This window comes from Panthera leo, chromosome D1 (assembly GCF_018350215.1).
Source record: "Panthera leo isolate Ple1 chromosome D1, P.leo_Ple1_pat1.1, whole genome shotgun sequence".
Taxonomy (NCBI): domain Eukaryota; kingdom Metazoa; phylum Chordata; class Mammalia; order Carnivora; family Felidae; genus Panthera; species Panthera leo.
Genome location: NC_056688.1, coordinates 105,360,481 through 105,379,006, shown reverse-complemented (window position 1 = coordinate 105,379,006; position 18,526 = coordinate 105,360,481). Strand labels below are relative to the sequence as shown.

General features: G+C 57.6%; 2 protein-coding genes and 1 long non-coding RNA gene across 5 annotated transcripts in view; 1 reads left to right on the top strand and 2 right to left on the bottom strand.

The window, feature by feature from the left end:
* Positions 1 to 2,027, top strand: part of SYT7 (synaptotagmin 7) — a 61,099-nt gene extending 59,072 nt beyond the window's left edge. For both annotated transcript variants that reach the window (XM_042905523.1, XM_042905524.1), the window contains one exon: positions 66 to 2,027. In XM_042905523.1, coding sequence (XP_042761457.1) covers positions 66 to 170 — 105 coding nt within the window. In that variant the 3' untranslated portion in view covers positions 171 to 2,027. The remainder of the gene's footprint in view (positions 1 to 65) is intronic.
* A 53-nt stretch (positions 2,028 to 2,080) lies between these two features.
* Positions 2,081 to 5,538, bottom strand: LOC122200095. The gene is made up of 3 exons (XR_006193715.1): positions 3,530 to 5,538; positions 2,686 to 2,753; positions 2,081 to 2,166 (listed from the first exon to the last, which is right to left on the bottom strand). It is a non-coding gene; the product is annotated as an uncharacterized LOC122200095 (long non-coding RNA).
* Positions 5,539 to 6,316: 778 nt separating this feature from the next.
* LRRC10B (leucine rich repeat containing 10B) lies at positions 6,317 to 8,421 on the bottom strand. Of its 2 annotated transcripts, none has more exons than XM_042905014.1 (2): positions 7,032 to 8,421; positions 6,317 to 6,783 (listed from the first exon to the last, which is right to left on the bottom strand). In XM_042905014.1, exon 1 carries the CDS (start codon positions 8,351 to 8,353, stop codon positions 7,475 to 7,477), a length of 879 nt encoding a protein of 292 aa, XP_042760948.1. In that variant the 5' UTR covers positions 8,354 to 8,421; the 3' UTR covers positions 6,317 to 6,783; positions 7,032 to 7,474. The 2 variants fall into 2 exon arrangements, with proteins under 2 accessions (XP_042760948.1, XP_042760949.1); XM_042905015.1 differs by having other exon boundaries at positions 7,314 to 8,421.
* Positions 8,422 to 18,526: the final 10,105 nt, after the last annotated feature.

Sequence of the window (18,526 nt, the reverse complement as noted above, 5' to 3'; positions counted from 1 at the left end):
GGGGGCAGGGGCCGATGCCTCCTCCGAGAGTATCACTGAGACCGTGCTCTTCCCTTTCTCCCCAGATCTACCTGTCCTGGAAGAGCGGGCCCGGGGAGGTGAAGCACTGGAAGGACATGATTGCCCGTCCCCGGCAGCCGGTGGCCCAGTGGCACCAGCTGAAGGCCTAAGTGGGGCCAAGGGAGGCCCAGGGGGCCGAGGGCCCGGGTCCCCATCATGCCCTCACCACTTTATGCACAATGCCCGGCCTGGCCCCCCGCCGTAGGTGAGGGGAGGACCCTGAGGGCTTGGCCATGGAGGGGTCCCAGGAGTCAGTTGGGCCCCGTTTCTAGGAAGTTCCAGCCTCATCCTCCACTTGTCCAGCTCTGGGGGAGGGGCTCTGGGAGCCATTTTCCTGCTTTGCCCCTTTCCTTCCTGACTTGCTGATACTAAAGAAGTGAGGGAGAGTGTGAAGGCCAGACAGGCAGACGGGCAGATCCCTCCAGAGGCCCGCCAGGTGGGCACGGTCCCCCGTTTTCTTTAAGGCAGTGCCTGGAGTGGAGAGAAGCTGCCTCCTCCCCAGCTCCCGATGCAGGCCCAGGAGAGGGGAGGCCGGGGCGTTTGGCCCCGGCCTGGCCAGGAAAGGCCCATTCCCCGGGCAGTTTCAGGTGCCGACTGGGCCCTGAATGCCAAGGATAGTATATAGCCCGCTCCGGGGTCCTGGAGCCGCAGCCTGTGTCCTTGCGTCGTGTCCACTGTGTGCGCGCGTGCGTGTGTGTGTGTGTGTGTGTGTGTGTACGGGGGTGGGGGCGCTCTTACCCTGTCCCCACCCCCGGGGCCGGCAGTGCAGAGAGGGCAGGGTTTCATAAAGTGAGGCAGGGCAGGAGGCTGAGAGAGGTCTATGCACAGAGCCAGGGGGTGGGCTAGGAGAGGCAGGTGAAGGGGGGACTGGGGAAAGGTGGGTGGGGGGGAGAGGGGCAGACAGTGGAGCTGGGCTGAGAACGTGGCTGCCTCCTGCCGCCTCCACCCCGAGCCCCTCTCTGCTCAGTGTTCTCCAGTAGCTCCCTGCCTAGCAATTTCATCTCTTGCACATCATTTCACACCTTTTAGGCACCTACTGTATGCATCACATTCCACCAGGACTCACCTCCCTTCCTTCTCAGGGCCCAAGCCCCCCCCACTAGCTCTCTTCTCCAGCACCATCATGCAGACACCCTCAGCCTTCCGGGATCTCATATCCCAGCCAAGCTGGCAATATTCTCCATGCTTCCCAGTTTCCTTCTCCTTCCGTATCTCTACCCCGGTGCCCACCCCGCCCCCCACGCTGTTGGAACCTCTGCATCCTCCCCCTCCCCCGTGTTCACAGACCCTCCCTTCCATTCGCAGTCAGGAGTCTCTGGCCCCACCTTCTTTCCCCAGCAGCCGCTTCTGCCCCTCAGGTCAGGCAGGAAACCAGGAAAAGTCCAGGATGCTGCAGGTTCTGAGGTTGCCCCACACAAGCTGTGGTTTCTCTGCCTCAGCGGCTGCAGAGACTAAAACTGGCTTCCCCTTGGAGACAGCAGATTCCGAGATGATCCCTGCTTAAGCCTGCTCATCCCCACCAGGGTCCTGATACTGATACAAGGCAGCTGGCGACTGTCTCAAGTCCAGGGGTCCGCGAGCCTGGGCCTGACATTTCTGACACACGCCACCAGGTGGCGCCCGGACACCACATCTGTGGCTGCTATCTGGGACCACAGTTCTACACCCCATCTCCCCTGCCCCCCCCCTCCCCTGAGCTGGGCCTGACCCCAGGGGAGACTCTGGATAAGGTTAGGGTCCCCACCTGCGGAGCACGGCAAAAGCATGGGAATTGGGGAACCATTTTCCTTCGGTAGGCTTCCCCTTGAGCTGCCCACATGTATTACACTGAATCTCACACCCTGGCCCCATTCCCCTCCCACTAGGATCTGGAGGAATATCACACAGAGTAAGTGAATCATTTTGTAGATTGAGGAGTACTTATGTGAAGCAAATAGTCACCCACATTTCTTGTAAATCCCAATTTTTCTGTTGTAGCTTTGCTTAGAATGAGGGCCGGCCCCAACTGCAGGGTTCTTTTTGGGCGGGCTGGGGACCAGCCCCCCCGCTGGGAGGGCAGCAACTCCGAGGGCTGTGTGGACGTGATCCGAGGGTGCTGTGGAAAGCCTTGAGAGGCGAGGGGTCTGTCATCCTCCACCCCTCCCTCAGATCCCGTGCCCCTCCACCTCTCGGTGCCAGCCCCCGCCCCATGTCCCCTGGCCTGTTGGAGCCTTCAGGGATTGAACCAACCTGCAATGAGTGGGCGGGGCAACTGCATCCCTTTTTTCCCCAGCCCCACCCATGGAGCTATTAACCAATCATATGCAGAGAGCATCTTTGGGCGGAGTCTGTTCCCAATCGGACCCACCTGGGTTTCCCCTACCCCCAAGACACGCAGCCCAGAGGCGGGGGAGGGGTGGCAAGTGGTGGGCCCAGGGGCCGGTGGGCTGGCACAGGAGGAGGCGGGTGGTATGGGATGAGGAGGGGGTGGGCTAGGCCTATAGGAGAACAGGGAATGGGGGAACTTGAGGATGGGTGGAGGGCACTGGAGCCCTGCCACCATCCCAGGACCTTGGGCAGATCACCCACACTCCCGGGGCCTCAGTTTCCCCATCTGTAAAATGATGGTCATAATACTTCACCTACCTCATAGGGGAGGTTGTGAGGCCGCCGTCACCTGACCTGGGGGTTGAGGCAGGAGGACTGTGAAGGTGCTACCCGGGAGCAAAGTATTATTACTGTAGCCTGAGAGCGAGGCCCCCCTGCCCCTCCCCCTGCAGAGTCTCCAGGGATAGCTGAGGCTGGCCTGGGCCCATCTATCTCTTCTCCACTGTGTCCCAGGTCCCTTCATGAGCGTCATCTGCCGTCTTTGTGGGCACCCTAGATTTGGTTGTTATCTTGTTCAGGTATCCTTTCTTGTGACCATCTCCCTACGTAACTGCTGTACAAATTCCACCTGCCACAGGACCCCGCACCTGCCCACTGGCGCCAGACGCCAGGGAAGGGACAAGGAAAACAGCCACAATAAAAGCCAAGGGGGGGGGCCAGAGCCCCCAGCCCGGCTGGGACCCCAGGGGTGGGGTTGGTGGCCGCTGTTTGTATTGTGTTTGAGTCCTTGAGTGCAAGTGTTTTATTTAAAAAAAAAAAAAAAAAAAAAAGACAAAACCCACTATCACAAAAAAAAAAAAAAAAATTGCAGTGAAGAGAAAATGAAGAAAAACTGAAGAAAAAAAAGGAAAAAAGAACCATACAAAAAATTTTCCACCACACGCACCCTCTAAGCCAGCAAGATTTCCTCTTTACAAAATCATATTTTTGTGGGAATGGGCCCTGCTTTTTGTGGCAGGGCCCGTTCTGATTAATAAAGGATCGTGACAAAGTAGGGCCTCGGCTCTTTCCTCCGTGGGTCCCAGCCCTACCTCACCTCCCAGGGGAAGAGGCAGCGGGGTGAGGGGGATGGGGAGCCTGGGACTGAGTCTCCCCTTGTCACCTTCGGGATTTGGCTTCACTGGTGATGAGATCCTCCCTGAGCTTCCAGCTCGTCCTCGGATCTAGAATCTGAACCCACCAGCTGCCCAGCAAGCAGGAGAGCAGCCATATTTCCCAATCAGGCCTGAAGCAAGGCTTGTCGGGAGTAGAGTCTCCCTGAGGTCCTCTAGAGCACACGGCCTCCCTCAGTCCCCAGGGGACCATCACCCCCCTCCAAGGCAGGTCAGACAATCCGAAGCGGGGCCCTCCACCTGCCCTACTGTCCCCTGATGCCAGCTGGGCCATTGTGGTTTCAGACCAGTGTCTCCTTCCCGGTCCTCGCTGGGACAAGGAAAGGGATCCAGGTCTGTGTTGGCTGGATCTTTGTCTTCTCGCCATCCTTTTCTGGTTTAATCCTTTAGGATTAGAAAAGTCTCTCCCACTCAAAAGAGGCCATGGCCAGTCCCGGTCTGAGGACACTGGGCCCCAGTGTCTTCTTTCTCTAGTCACTGTGGTCCCAGGCAAGTTATTTCCTTCCCCAAGGCCAGGGTCTTTAGTTCACAAAAAAAGCAATAACCATCCCCACCCCTTCCCTCCCCTCCCCACACACAGCCTGGGGGAAGCTGAGGCCTGGCAGCTCTCAGGGTACTTTAGAAGGAAGGTGCTACATGTGTCGCAGACACAAAAGGGGCAAGTGCACCTGTTACCATGTGTCCACCTGCTGGCCGTCGCGCCCCTGCTCCCCAGCACCTGGGGTGGGCAGCTAGCTGCTTCCTTTCGTGGCACTGAGTACCCCCACCTGAAGCTGCCCACCTTCTCCCCTTCCGCCCCGTCGATCTCTTACAACCTGGCTTAAGTGTCCCATTAAAAGGTGGATTTTTTTTTTTCCTTTTGGCTTCTGATCTCTGTCCCAGAGATTAGAGGGAGCCCTAGGGTCAGGTAAGTAGCCTCAAGAGCACCCCTTGCCAGAACTTCTGTTCAGGATCTCTCTGGAACAATGGCTCTGGAAAGCTGGGCCGGGAAGCAGGGACAGCTCAGCCTGGCAGACGGGACAGCCCCTCGCCCTGGGATCAGGGGCTCCTCCTGGACTTTTTGCCTTCTCCTGCCTTCACTCTGTTGGCTCTCTCTTCATCCATGCCTTCACCAAGAAATTTGCCCCTCCCTCCCTGGGCCCGGGACCACTGTCCTCTGGTGTTCTCTTCCTCATGCAAGTCCCTCCTGGATGCTACTGCTTTCTGGAAGGCCATCCTGGGCCACGTCCTGCTCTCCTCTCCCTCCCCCACCAAAGACAACGGAAGGACAACGCTTGAACATGCTGTATGCCCCAGCCTGTGGCTCCCCCTGACCATCCGTGTCCCTTGAAGATGCCCCGGTCCCCGTGTCTGTGTCCCGCGTGTGTGTGTGTGTATGTGTGTGTGTTGTGTTTTGTTTAGATTGTAAGCCCCCCCACCCCGGGCAGAGATCCCTGTCTGAATACATGTTCTGTGTGGTGCACCCAGGTGTGCTAATAAATGTCCATCCTCAGAACAAGAGTGCCGGGTGTCTTAAGGAAACTTTGGGAGAGGTGGCTGAACAAGCCAATGTGGTGGCATTGGAAGCAGGGAGGGGCTCCTGGGCAGGGTTCCCTGTTCCCAAACACCGTGTTCTGCTTTCCTGAGCCCCTGAGGATGGGTGGGAAGCAGGGCATGACTGTAGCAAAGTTAAGAAAAGGGTCCACATGCACACATACCCCACCCTTTGCTGCTCTGCTGACCAGGTCTGGCCGTGGGGAGGCTCTGGGAGAGAGCAAGAGCACATCCCACCCATTCCACACCGAGACCTTGACCATCAGCCGAGGACAGAGGGGATCTCCCGTGGCGTGGATTGAGCCCTGGGGTAGGAGGCCTGAAACTCGCGGATGAACAAGTCCCTTCCCTGGCTGTGCCTGTTCCTAGCCCTGCCACTGCCTCTGCTCCTTTGTCGTTACTGTCCCCACTGCCTGCCTTCTTGCTCTTATCCCCGTCTCCCTGATACACAGACAGCTCCTGCACAGCTTCCCTGCCATGCCCACCCGCCGCTGACCGCCTCGGACCACGTGGGGCACTGTAGACACGGCCCACCCCCCACCCCCGGCCTTTCAAGGCCCTTCTCTTTCACCCCAAGCCTCCTCCTAACCCGGGCCCAGTCCAGTGACCAACAGAGCTGCTGGGCCAGACCTGACCTTTGGGCCTTGTATGACATCAGCCCCGTTGCCATGGTGATGGTGACCTGGCTTCTCACGGGAGATGAGCCTCTAGGCTTGAGGTTTTAGGATCTTTTTTTCTCTAAATCTTCTTTTTCCCCGTGAACAATGAGGGGAGAAAGAAATACCGTGACTGAGTAAAAAAAAAAAAAAAAAAAAAGATACAGAGGGGGAGACTGAGAAAAAGGAAAATGGAGCGAGGGAGAGAGAATAGAACCACAGCGGGGCGGGGGCGGGGGTTAGTACCAGCGGGAGATGAAAGGTCAGCCCAGCTTGAGGGAGATTCAAATTATATTGAGAGTCAGGAACCTAAGAATTAAGCTGGAGAGGGCAGAGAACGGTGCCTGGCAGGCAGAGTAAGTTAGAGCGAGACAAGAGACCAGCCTTGAGCAGCCAGAGCTATTTGTAACCGAGGACAAGCACTTGTTCCCCAGACAGGACACAACTGTTGGCCAGAGCCAATCTGACGCAGAGCTGGGGCACATGGACAAGAGGGCAGTGCCGGAGGGAGCCCAGGTTCCCCACAGCGATGGGACCCGGTGCTCCCTCCCAGGGCTTATAAATAAACAGGCATGTGGGAAACGCACATTCTTTCTCCAAGAAATATAATTTATGTTTACAGCCAGGTTTTTTTTTCTTCCTAAAGAAAGCACTACCACATGGGGCCACTGCCCCTGACAGTGTCCCTGAGTGTCCCTGACCCTGGCCCCCTCCTCCCATTATTGCTTGGATGGGAAAGATCCGGCCCTGGGAATTGCAGAGCGATACCCCACTCCTCACCCCGAGGCTGTCCCTGGTGACGGAGCGGAGCCACACAGTGCTTGTCCCTTGCCCCACACCGTGCCAGCTACCCTGTCTGTGCCCATTTAAGGGAATGGAGAGTACAGGCAGTCGGAGAGGTTCTGGAGCAGCCTCCCAGGGCAGAGGACCTCTCTCTTCCGCGCAGGAGGCCCTAGAGGCACAGTGGCTTCTTTTCAAACTCGACAGCTGGAAGGCTCAGGCTGTGGGGAAAGGAGAGAGAGCTCTCTTCTCCCAGCAAGATTCCGGGCCCATGCCTAGAGAACAGAACAGAATCAAAGGTGGGGGTGGAGACCCTGCCCTCTAAGCGCCCCCCTTCCCCCATGCAAATTTAAGAGGGCTTGGGGAGGGAGGGATGGGCAGAAGACCCCCAGCGGAGGGGTAAGGGCAGCTCCGGTGTTAGGGCCCCCATCCCAGTTTCCAGGACTTCTGTCCTGGGCCCCGGCCCCAATCCCAAGCCCCCGCCCGTGGCCCAGGCCCTTCTCCCAGGGCAGTTATGTCTCACACAGGCGTGTGGTCCACCCCAGAGGTAGCGGCTCCTGCACCAGAAAGGGTAGGGTCTAGGAGATCCAAACTCCAGGAGGAGGGGGGTTGGAACGGCAGCCTGGGCATCCAGACTCAGCCAGCAGCGAGCGGTGACCCTGGTTCCAGGAGGAAGCCAGCATCTCTACTGTGCGGTCAGTGACTCTGATGTCAGAGACCCGACAGAGCCATAGGGAACTTGACTGAGTCCGGACTTCTCGGTCCGAGGACTGCCCAGAGATCAGCCAGGCGGCAGTCTCCTTACCAAACAGGAATACTTGAAGATGGCCCCCAGGCGTGCCCGTCCCCTACAGATTGCCCAAAGCGGTCCCTCCGCTGCCCCAAGGTAGGGGACCACCGTTCCCACAGTCCTTCCCGGAGCCCCTCCTCCCAGAACGGCCGAAGTCCATCACCCAGAGCGCAGGCTCAGGTGCCCAGTCCTGGGGCGGCTTCCAGGGCGGGGAGGCTGCCCCCGGGGGGCCCCAGAGCCCGGGAGCTCCCGCCCCCTATGAGTAGGTCTTCTTCCTCCTCATCCTCAAAAGCCCGAGCTGGGCGCCGGGGCGGCGGCCGGGGCGTGGGCTCGTCACGCTCGGCCATGCGCTCGACCGCGCCCTCGCCCACGAGGAAGACGGTGTCGGCGACGCGCGGGGGCCCAGTGACCGGGTTGTGGTCGTAGGAGAAGACGCGCAGGGCGCGCAGCGGGTGCAGGTCGGGGAAGCCGCCCAGGCGGTTGCGGTCCAGGTCGAGGATGTGCAGGCGGCCCATGCGCAGCAGCGCGGGCGGGAACTCCTCGAAGCGGTTGCCGTAGAGCCAGAGGCCGCGCAGGCCCGTCATGCGCGGCAGCTCGGCGGGCAGCGCGCGCAGCCGGTTGTCGCCCATCTGCAGCGACTGCAGCGCCACCAGGCGCAGCAGCGGCCGCGGGAAGCGCCGCAGGAAGTTGCCCTCGATCCAGAGGCAGCGCAGGCTCTGCAGCTGCGCGAAGTCGGCGGGCAGCGCCAGCAGCCGGTTGCCGCCCAGGTAGAGGCGCGTGAGGCGCGGCAGGCGACACAGGCCGTCGGGCAAGCGCTCGAGTTTGTTGAAGTCGAGCGCCAGGATGCGCAGCTCGCGCAGCTCCTCGATCTCCTCGGGCAGCTCGCGCAGCCCCGTGCCGCTCACGTACAGCTTCTGCAGGCGGCTCAGCGCGCACACGGCGCCGGGCAGCCGCCGCAGCCGCCTCCCGCTCAGCTCCAGCTGCTGCTCGCCGCTGCGCAGCTGCTCCTCCGCGTCCGACGGCAGCTCGTCCGGCGTGGACTCGGCGATGCCCATGGTCACGGGCCCCGGCCGGGGCCGCCTCCGCCGCCGCCGCCGCCGCCGCCTCCTCCCGGCATCGCCCCCTCCCCGGCCGCTCCCGGGCCTCCCCGACGGGGCCGAGGCCGCGCGGGCTCCGGGGGGGCCCCCCGCCCCGGCCTGCCTCTGCGCCGGGAGGGGGGGCCGGGCCGGGCCGGGAGGAGGCGCCCGCTCTGGGCCCCCGCCGCCGCGCGCCGCGCCCCGCCGCCCGCCCTCGGGCCTCCCCCGCTCCCTCCGCCGGAGGCCGACTGGCTCGCGTTCGCGCTTCCTCGCGGCTCCGCGACCCGTCGCCCTGGCAACCCCCGACGCGTGTGCGGCTGCCAATGAGGCGGCGAGGGGGCGGGGCCGGGCGGGGCCAAGGTGCCGCCTAAGTGGGGTCCGGGCGCCCGGGCCCGCCCCCCGCGCCGGCCCTGGAGACCCGCCCGGAATCCGCCGCACGCCCAGGGAACCCGAGGTCCGCGCAGCGAAAGCCTGGCGCTGTGCTAACACAGACCCGACGTCCGACGCTGTCTACACCTTCGGCCCGGCGAGCCTTTGGGCGTGCGGTGGTGTGGAACCCAGAGCGGCAAGTAAGAAGGAACCGAGGACCTAGGAAACCCGGCCCGCGACCAGGACTCTGGCCAAGTGGCTCTCGGGGAGGGACTGAGGGGACCGGTCATGCCGGCTTGCTCCCATTCTGCACGCTGGGGTCACTTTAGGATAGTAACTCGCAACAGTGTCACTTTCTGGCCCTTTTCGGGGTGGGTCACAGCTGAGGATTTGTGGGGACTTGGCTCCGCCCCCATTCCCCGCCCTCGTTGCCCAACAGGTTCCTTGTTCGCGTACTCGTGTACTCACTCCAGTCTCCTGCCGCATCCCTCCAGCTGTGTTCAAGGTCTGTGCGTGGCTGCGGTGGGCAGAGGACTGGGACACGTGAGCCCCTCCGAGCGCCACCAAGGATGACCACTCCTTCTGTAACTCTCTTGCGCATGCTCCCACCAACAGCGGTGTGCCCCTGCCTTCTTCCCTCCGGTTCAGATCTTGGCAGAAACACCGGCTCCCATTTACTGCGAGCCTGCCATGTGCCCTGCGCTGTACTGAGGGCATTGTACTGAATCCTTGCAACACGTCTGAGGTGGTAGGTACCCTCAATACCCCAGTTGCAAAGGAGAGAAACTGAGGCTCTGAGAATTTGACTTGAGCTGGGGGACTTGCCCAAGGTCACCCCGCTCCTGAGTGGCTGGGATTTGTGCTCTTAATCATGTATCACACCAATAAATAGAAAAGAATGACGGGGCGCCTGAGTGGCTCAGTCGGTTGAGTGTCCGACTTCCGCTCAGGTCATGATTTCACGGTCTGTGAGTTCGAACCCTGCCTTGGGCTCCGTGCTCACAGCTTTGAGCCTGGAGCCTGCATCAAATTCTGTGCCTCCCTTTCTCTCTGCCCCTCCCCTGCTCACGCTCCATCTCTCTCACAAATAAATAAACATGAAAAAAAAAAAACAAAAAACACAGAAACAATGATGATTCCCTCCTCTGGCAATGAGTTTTCTCACAAGGGAGCCTCTAACTCTTCCCTTGAACCTGGCTGGTGGGACTATGTAAGTGACTATGTCCAGGCAGCAACCTCTCCTTCCACCCACCGGGGTTCCCATCCCCACTGCAAGCAGTGGGGGAGGCCAGCCCAGGGCCAGAGAGCAGTGGCCAAGGCAAGGCAAGGATAAGAACCACTTGTAAACTGCAGTGTAAGCTTCCCCGGTGGCAGACAAGTGCACAGGTGCCTGGCACATAGTAAGTATTCAATGAAAACTTTTAACTTTTTAAAAATGTTTATTTATTTATTTTTGAGAGAGAGCGAGAGAGGGAGACAGAGAGTCCCAAGCAGGCTCCGTGCTTTCAGCACAGAGCCCGACACAGGGCTTGAACTCATGAACCGTGAGAAATCAAGCATCAGACGCTTAACCGACTGAGCCACCCAGTTGCCCCAAACTTTTTAACATTTTTTTTTTTAGTGGAGACAAAATTTACGGAGAGTGAAATGCATTGATGGTGAGTGTCCAGTTTGATGAGTTTTGACAAATGTAAACACCCATGTAATATTCCCATCACTCCGAGTTTCCCTGTGCCTCTCTCAGTCAATCCTCCCCACCCAGAGACCACCATGAGTCCGACCTTTATCACCAACTCTCTCTCTTCTCCTTTGGGAGAACTCTGTGGAAGAGGTGATACCTCAGAGGCTAGAAAGCTGAGGAAAAAGAACCCAGCCAAGATGCAGGGGAAGAGGCTGAGCACCTCCCCCCTCCCCCACCTCCCAAGCAGTCCCCCTCCCCCAACCCGGGAACATTCGATGTGGAGGAGGAAGCCCAGCCAGCCCCCACCCCTCCGCACAAGGCTCAGAGCTGGCACTCCAGCACCAGGCAGCCCTCGTGGGCTGTGCCGGCATGGGCAGGAGTCACAGGAGCTCCCGCACCCCAGCCCCAGCCTGGCAGAGCTTCCTGGGGTCAAGGGCACAGGGGACCAGCCCTCTTTTTGCTCCGAGTCTTTTTCTTGCTCTGAGTAGATCATGTACCTTCACCTCCCACCGGGCCCTTCTCAGTGGGTAAAGGTAAAATGTGCTGGCGTTCCAGGCCCACGCAGGCTGGCAGCGGGGCAATCATGTTGATGAATCACGCTGGCACTGCAGGCGCCCAGTCCTTGTCGAGAGCGTCACTAATGAATTAGCTTCACCCCCAGCACGGGGCCTCTCAGCCTGTCCCTGCTCCCCAGGAAGGCAGGAAACTGAGACCTGGGAAGGGGGAGCAGGGAGGGCGGGAGAGAGGGCTCAGACCCTGGCTGTCCCCTCTGCATGCGCGCGCGCGCGCGCGCGCGCGCGCACACACGGCCTCTCTATGCCTAATCACAAGCTATAACTGCCCTGCCCACCTCCAAATCTGTGGGGTTTTTTAAAATAAATTTTTGAAACGCAGAAAAAGTACAAAGCTCTCTGTGATAAACACGCCTGTGCCCAGTATCCAGCATTGACAATTGTTCACATTTTGTCACACTTGGTATACATCTATTTTCTTTCATATAAAGAGAAGAAAAGCAGTATATGTAACCCAGAAGTCTCCCTCCCGTGCTCCCACCCACGGGCACCCCTTCCCCACCAGGCTGACCTTGCCAAGGCCCCCTCTTTGGGGCCAGAACCCCTGTGGCTGCTGAGACTAGAATAAGATCACGGAGTGTAGGTATCGTGGGTTCTTAGAAAGCAAGGATTTGAGCCTATTGAATCCAAACCATGAAACAGTGGAGCAGGGACGGTGCTTAGCTCTGTTAAATGTCTGCAGGAAGTTAGTGATCCTTACCCTAGAAAAATGTGTGGAGGCAGGAACTCACCATTGATGTGCACAATTCCCACGGGCTCATGGTCTCCTGGGCTCTGGTCCAACTCCGTCATTTGGAGAAAAAGGAAATTGACGACGTCCTTCATGCCAGGCTCACTCCTCTGGTCTGCAGCCCTCCCCAACTTGAGTCCTTGCCTCCACTCAGGTATTCATTCAACAAACATGAAGCCCCTATGTGTATGTCTAGGCACTGGGGATGTCTGTGAATGTGAACATTATAGACAAAAACCTCTGACTTTGGGGGCACCTGGGTGGCTCAGTCAGTTAACATGTCCAACTTCGACTCAAGTCATGATCTCACAGTTGGTGGGTTCGAGCCCCGCATCGGGCTGTGAGCTGACAGACCCTCTGTCTCCCTCCCCTGCTCGCTCTCTCTCTCTCTGAAAAATAAACATTTTTTTAAAAATTAAAAAAAAAAAACCAACACAACCCTGACGTCGTAGAACTTATATCCCTGTAAGTGGAGATAGTCAACAAGCTGCATTCAGGCCACGGTCAGGCCGTGGAGGAGATAAAGCCAGAAAGAGACGGAAGGAGGATCGAGGGCCCCATTTTAAGTAGAGTGGCCAGGGAGACCTCATTGACCGGATGGTCTTGGAGAAAAGATGGGAAGGAGAGGAAGTAGACCACGCAGACAGATGTCAAGGGGAAATGCATCCTGGGCAGAGGGCGTGGCTGTGCCAAGATCCTGGGGCAGGAGTGCGCTGGGGCATTCTGGAGCAGCAGGGAGCCCGGGGAGGGGGAGCAAGGGGGAACGTGGTTACAGATGAGTCCAGAGACAGCTAGTGAGGAGGGGGCGGACCTCACTGGGTCCGTGGCCTTTGTGAAGGCTTTGACTCTGAATGGGAGGTCACTGGGGGGTTTCTTTGAGCAGAGAAGTGCCCTCGTCAATCTGACACATATTTTAACAGGATCCCTTTGGCTGCAGCTGCAAGGAAGGTGTGGGGAGGGGAGGAGGGAAGGAGTTTGTGCAACTGATGCACCTCTCACCTGGGTTCTCTTCCACAAGAGAATGATGGTTATCGCTTACTGGCACCTGTAGGCTGTCTCATTGATCTTTCACTGCAATTTTGCCAGGCAAGCACCCCTTCTTTGACTGCTGAGGAAATGCATTCAGCGAAGTAACTTGATCAAGGTTATGCAGCCGGGAAGGGGCAAAGCCAGTCCATCCTATTGCAAAGTCTGGACGTCTCCTGCTGTGTCTCATGGTCTCCCTCGGTTGGGGGAAATTAGAGAAACCACCCAGCGTTGCCCAAATGACTGCTCCCATCCTCCAAACAGCAAAACGGCTGCCGGGACTGCCCTACTTGGAGACTTTGATCCATGGCCCCAGGGTTCCGTGTGTTTGAGCAGCTAGGGGCACCCTGGAAGCCACAGGACAAACCTAGGAACCTCAACCAAGTTCAAGAGGGCAGAGCAAAGAAGTCCTCAAGTGCAGGGGTGGTGATCTGGGCTCAGGATTTGCCTATTAGCAAATTCTAGGTAGTCTCTGACCCATTATTAGACCAGAGCCCTTCACTGGGTAGCCAAACACATGAGGCTAACTCAGCCTGCTCCCCAGACCTTCTAGAAACTAGAGGCTAGACATGATCTGAGGATCACATTCCCCTGGAACTTGAGCTCTGAGAGTGAGCTGCCTGGTCTGTTGAAAGGTGAGAGTTCTCTCCTTTCCCTTCTAGGGACACCAGAGCTGGAGCAAAAGAGGCCAAGAGAGTGAAGGCCACACCTCCATGCCATGGATGGGAACCTGACCATCCTAAGAGGTTCTGGGCATGACAGCTTCTTCTCCAGGAAGAGGCCACAGTGGTCATGGCTAGCAGCTGCCCTTGCATTAATACATTCCTATGGGGCGCCTGGATGACTCAGTCAGTTAAGCTTCCAACTTCGGCTCAAGTCATGATCTCACAGTTTGTGAGTTCGAGCCCCGCATCGGGCCCTGTGCTAACAAGTGTGGAGCCTGCTGGGGATTCTCCTTCTCCCTCTCTCTCTCTCTCTGCCTCTCCACCCCCTCAAAAAAATAAATATTTAAAAAAATGCATTTCTGGATCCGTGATCAAGGGCAAGCTGGGTCTTCTGCTCTAAGACTATAGATGCCAGTCTCGACCATGACCGCCAAATACTTGCCCGGCCTGGCCCCCTTCCCTGTGGCAGAGGCTGCTGAGGGTCACGACTTCTGTTTTCCTCCTCTTCTCGCTGAGCGGCTAGCCCGCTACTTCTCCCAGGCCGATGGGGTGGGGCCCTGGATGGAGCACCGGGCCCGTGGAAATGGGCAGAAGTGATACATGCCACATCCAGACACAACCCTCTATTCTTTGGGTTTCTGCAGTATTAAAGGTGGAAAGACCCGGATCCCCAACCCGCCACTTGGAGATGAGTGACCCATGTTAAACTGTGAGGCAAATGAGAAATACGGTTTCTTTAAGTTTATTTACTTAGAGAGAGAAAGAGACGGGGCATGCACACGAGTAGGGGAGGGGCAAGAGAGAGGGAGACAGAGAATCCCAAGCAGGCTCAGCGCTGTCAGCACCGACTCCAACACGGGGCTCGAACCCACGAACCGTGAGATCATGACCTGAGCCGCAATCCGGAGTCAGACGCTTAGCCAACTGAGCCAGCCGGGCGCCCTGAGAAACGCATTTTTAATATGTGTAGCCATTTGGACTTAGGGGCTCTTTGTTACAGAATCAGCCCGAACTGACTTGCATACTCCCTCTCAGTGTCCCACACACACCAGCTTCTTTCCACCCCAGGATCTCTACACATGCTGGCTTCTCTTCTTCCTTCTCTATTTGGCTCACGTTCCTCATCTTTAAGGTTTCAGCTCCAACTTTCCTTGCTCGGAGAGTACTTCCAGGACCCTCCAGAGCCCGTCAAGCCTCCATCCTGTAGATTCTTGAGCTCCTACGTGTCTCCTTCAAAGTACTTGTCCCGATTGTAATTAAATAATCAGCTGCGGGTTACTTGATTGGAAAGTGTTTCCCCTGTTACCAGATACAAACTCTGTGAGGACAGGGACCTTATCCACTGATACGCCACACACTCAGCCCGGTGCCTGCGGCATTGTGCCTGCACGGCCAGCACGTGTGAGGCCCTTTCTTCCGCCTGAGCCACTCACCACCTCTGAACCTCGATGTTCACATCTGGAGGAGGAAGCCCAGGGCTAGGGCGAGGTGAGCAAGGCACAAAATTGAAGGGGATGACAAAAATGACCTCAGTAATCAACATAAATAATAGTTCAATGCGATGGTTCTTGGTCCGAAATTAATGCAGAGAATCTACAATGAGCAAAACCTTACAGTTTCAAATGAAGATAGGATCAGTATCATTGCTGTGATGAACCCCATTGGAGCCTTTGGCAAGAGGAAAAATCCATAGGTCTTGTCCTGTCTTAAAGTGTTGGTATTTTGTTCACTGTGATTTTTTTTTGCATTCACTTTTATTTTTTCAGCGACTGCACTACACTATTATTTATCTGGATTGCAGAGGTTTTTTTTGGGGGGGGGGGGTTTGACACTTTTCTAAATTCTGTGCCTGGGAGGACGTCTCCCTCACCTCACCCTACTCCCGGCCTTGGAATGGGCGCAGTCACCCCCTCTTGAAGAATTATCATGAAGCATCGGTGAGTAATATGAGACCTGGGGTTCGTCATTCTGAGATATTAACCAATGCTCCCCTGTAGACAATTTGCACACACCCATTCCCATCTGTCAGATACTAAATTGGCTTCCTATATTCCCTGCTCTCGCGCGCTCTCGGAGGGAAACTCAGAACAAAGAATCAAATCCTTGCCTTTGAGTTGCAAAAGACGCTTTGAAACCCGAGTTCAGACTATAGCCTTGCGGGAGCTGGGTTTTGAGACAGAAATCTTTTGTGTAGGTCCAAAAGCTTGGCTTTGAACTTGGAGAGCGGGGAGTTGATGCCAGAAGCCCTGGAGTGGGCCAGCATGTGTCATCACAGGGGCCAAGATCCCACCCAAAAAGAGAGAAGGGCTCAACCAGTATGAGGGAGAGAAGGGGCAGAGTTGCACCCCTACAGATGGATGGGTACATCGCGCAAAAGTGCTCAGGTTTCACTTGCTCTGGGCTAAGGCAGAGGGTGGCATGAAAACCATTCCAGGAACACTTAGGGGACACCAGGGCAGAGGAAATCCACAATTTCCTTACCAAGTGTGGCCTAAGAATGTATCAGGCTTCCCACAAGTGCCCCTGTCTGGATGGAGAAGGCTCAGGAGAGTCGAAATTGAGGTGAGCTAGCCCCTCCCCTGAACCCTCTACCCTGGAACTGCTGTCTCATGAGAGAGAGCATCTAGAAGTTTCTGCACCTCTGAGATAGACTTGGCGTGCTGACAGCAGCTGATAGAACTCGAGGGGCTGCATGTGCGGCCCCGCTGGAGGCTGGTTCACAGAACCCTGGCAACCAGATCTCAGAAGGTCCCAGCTGCTTCGGGGCAGGTGCGGGGGGGACACGTGTGGATTGACCAAAACCCACAAAGATCACAGTGGAGGGTCCACATATCCGGGAGAGTCCACGTAGGTGGCTGCCTGCCCCCCAAGAGCAAGCTCCACACGCTGCTAAAGAGGACAGGAAAGGGAGGAGGGGCAGATTGGATTTGAGTCCCGAATGGACAGAGTTTAAATTCAGAGGGGTTGAGGAAGCTGGCCTGGAGGCCACCGATGGACGTCTTCGCTAAGTTCAGTTACAGACACACCACGGTGCGTTTCCGAGCTCCTGACTAGGTGTCTGTGAGGTCCACACCCGCCGTGCAGATGGCGCCACGTACAGTGGCACCCCGGCCCAGGGGGCGCCTTTGCATCAGCGACCTCGCAGGTTGGTAGACCAGTAGGGAAGTTGAGGGAGGGGATCTGTCTGTTCCCCATGTCTCCCAGAGTGTCCTTGAAGGCAAGCAGCATCCCTGCGCAGTGCCTAAGGCATTGCACAAACGCTCACTTCCTTCTCGTCGGTAACCCGGATGTGAAGGATATTTGAAATCCCCGGACCCCTCAGCATTCTTCTTCGTCGGACGATCCCAACCGACTCAGGAAACAGAACCCGTTTCCTCCTGTGGAAGGTGAAAATGCCGGAAACGAACTCACTGTCCCAGCTTCCTCGGCAAGCTGGGTGCAGGCATGGGACCTCGGAGCCACCCAGCAGAAACGCGCCCACCCTTGATCTGGAATCGGAAATCTGAGCTGCGGAGCAGAATCCCTTCTGAGGCTGGGCGGGGGCATCGGCAATGGGGGAGGCAGGCTGTCACCGGGCGCCCGGGCTCCGGGACGATTTTGACCCCCGTTCTTGGCTGGGTAGCGTCCACGCTTTGTTCTCCAGTCTACCTAAAGATTCCGGGAGCTCGGAAATCCTTGTAGTAAGCTCGTCTTCTGCTTCCATTAGCTGAAGTCGGTTTCTGTTACTTGCAGTGTGGAGCACTAAGGGGACCACATGGTCACAGTGGAGGGTCCGCTGTCCCACACTCCAGGGTTTTCACTGCGGTACCCAGGAGTGCCCACACTGCCAGATGCCTTGGATACGCTCGGGAGTCCGTTTGCCCGTGTTCTTTAAAGCCTCCTGCCCCTGGTGCCAGAGCCCTCCAGGACAACGTGTTTCTGCGGCAAGGGTCTTGCCACAGGGACCACCCCTTGTCACTGGGGCCACAGTAGGCATGCTGGGGCCCAGAGTCCCATAAAGTCTTGCCTGGACACAGCTCCTTCAGCATCACCCAGTGTCTCTCTGAGGATAGGTGGGCTAGGCCGATGTCCTTCTGACCTGTCCCTTTAACCTGGGGACCTCTGAGGACATACGCACACTAACACTCCTACTCACACGTTCCCCCTTCAGCCAAAGAAAACCAAGCCCCACGCCTTGCTGGCTGCCAAGGAGATGCCCGGTTCTCCTAGGAAGCTTCCAGGCCCCGACTTCAGCCCACTTAAGGGCCCCAGGTCAGCGATACCATGGGGAAGGCCTTGTGTTCAGAGCGCAGAGACCCGAGTGTGTGCTCACCAAGCTGCGTGGTTTGGGAGGCTGTCTCGTCTGTCTGGCCCAGGTTAACTGTTATGACAAAGGTCTTTCCAGGAGTGAAGCTTTACGATTCCAAGAACGTTCTTGGCAGAGCAGCCTCGTGAGAAGCAAGGAGTGTCCAAAGGCCCGAAAGACCGGCAGGCTCTCCTCTGACCTTGAACGGAGGCCCCCAGGTGGGGGAAGGGGGGGTGGGATCCTGGGTCCCGCTCCTCCTCTGCCCTTGTGTATTTGACAGTTGGGAAAATTTCCTCGAGAATGGGTGGCCCTCCAGATGGTCCGAGAGGAAAGTGGGGATCGGATTCTGAGTTTCGGGCCCTCCATCTGTCTGGGTTTAGCAAACCCACGGTCCTTCCCACGCAGGCTTCCTCCTAACCCCCTCCCCCACCCCCCCGGGGGCCTCCAGTTCCCACAGACAGGTGCCTTTTCCCAGCTGGCCAGCTGTCAAGCTTGTGAGCTGGTGGCTCTTCCTGTCACCACGTGACCCGGCCAGATGGTACCTGTCAACATCAGCTGCCACAGTGCCATGACGGGCAGCGGCCTCACACACGTCCCCGTGCGTCAGGAGTGGGGCCCGATGGCGTGACATCCAGCGTTCCTCCCAATCCTGCCGTCCCATCAGCCCTCGGGCCTCCACACCCCCACACCGCGGCTGTCAGCACAGCACCCACCTGCACCCCCAAACTACCCCCCCCGAGGGAGGCCCCTCCGTGTTCTTGCTGAGAAAATGAAGGCCCACGGAATATTCCCAGCACCCAGCAGGCTGTGGGGGCTTAATAAAG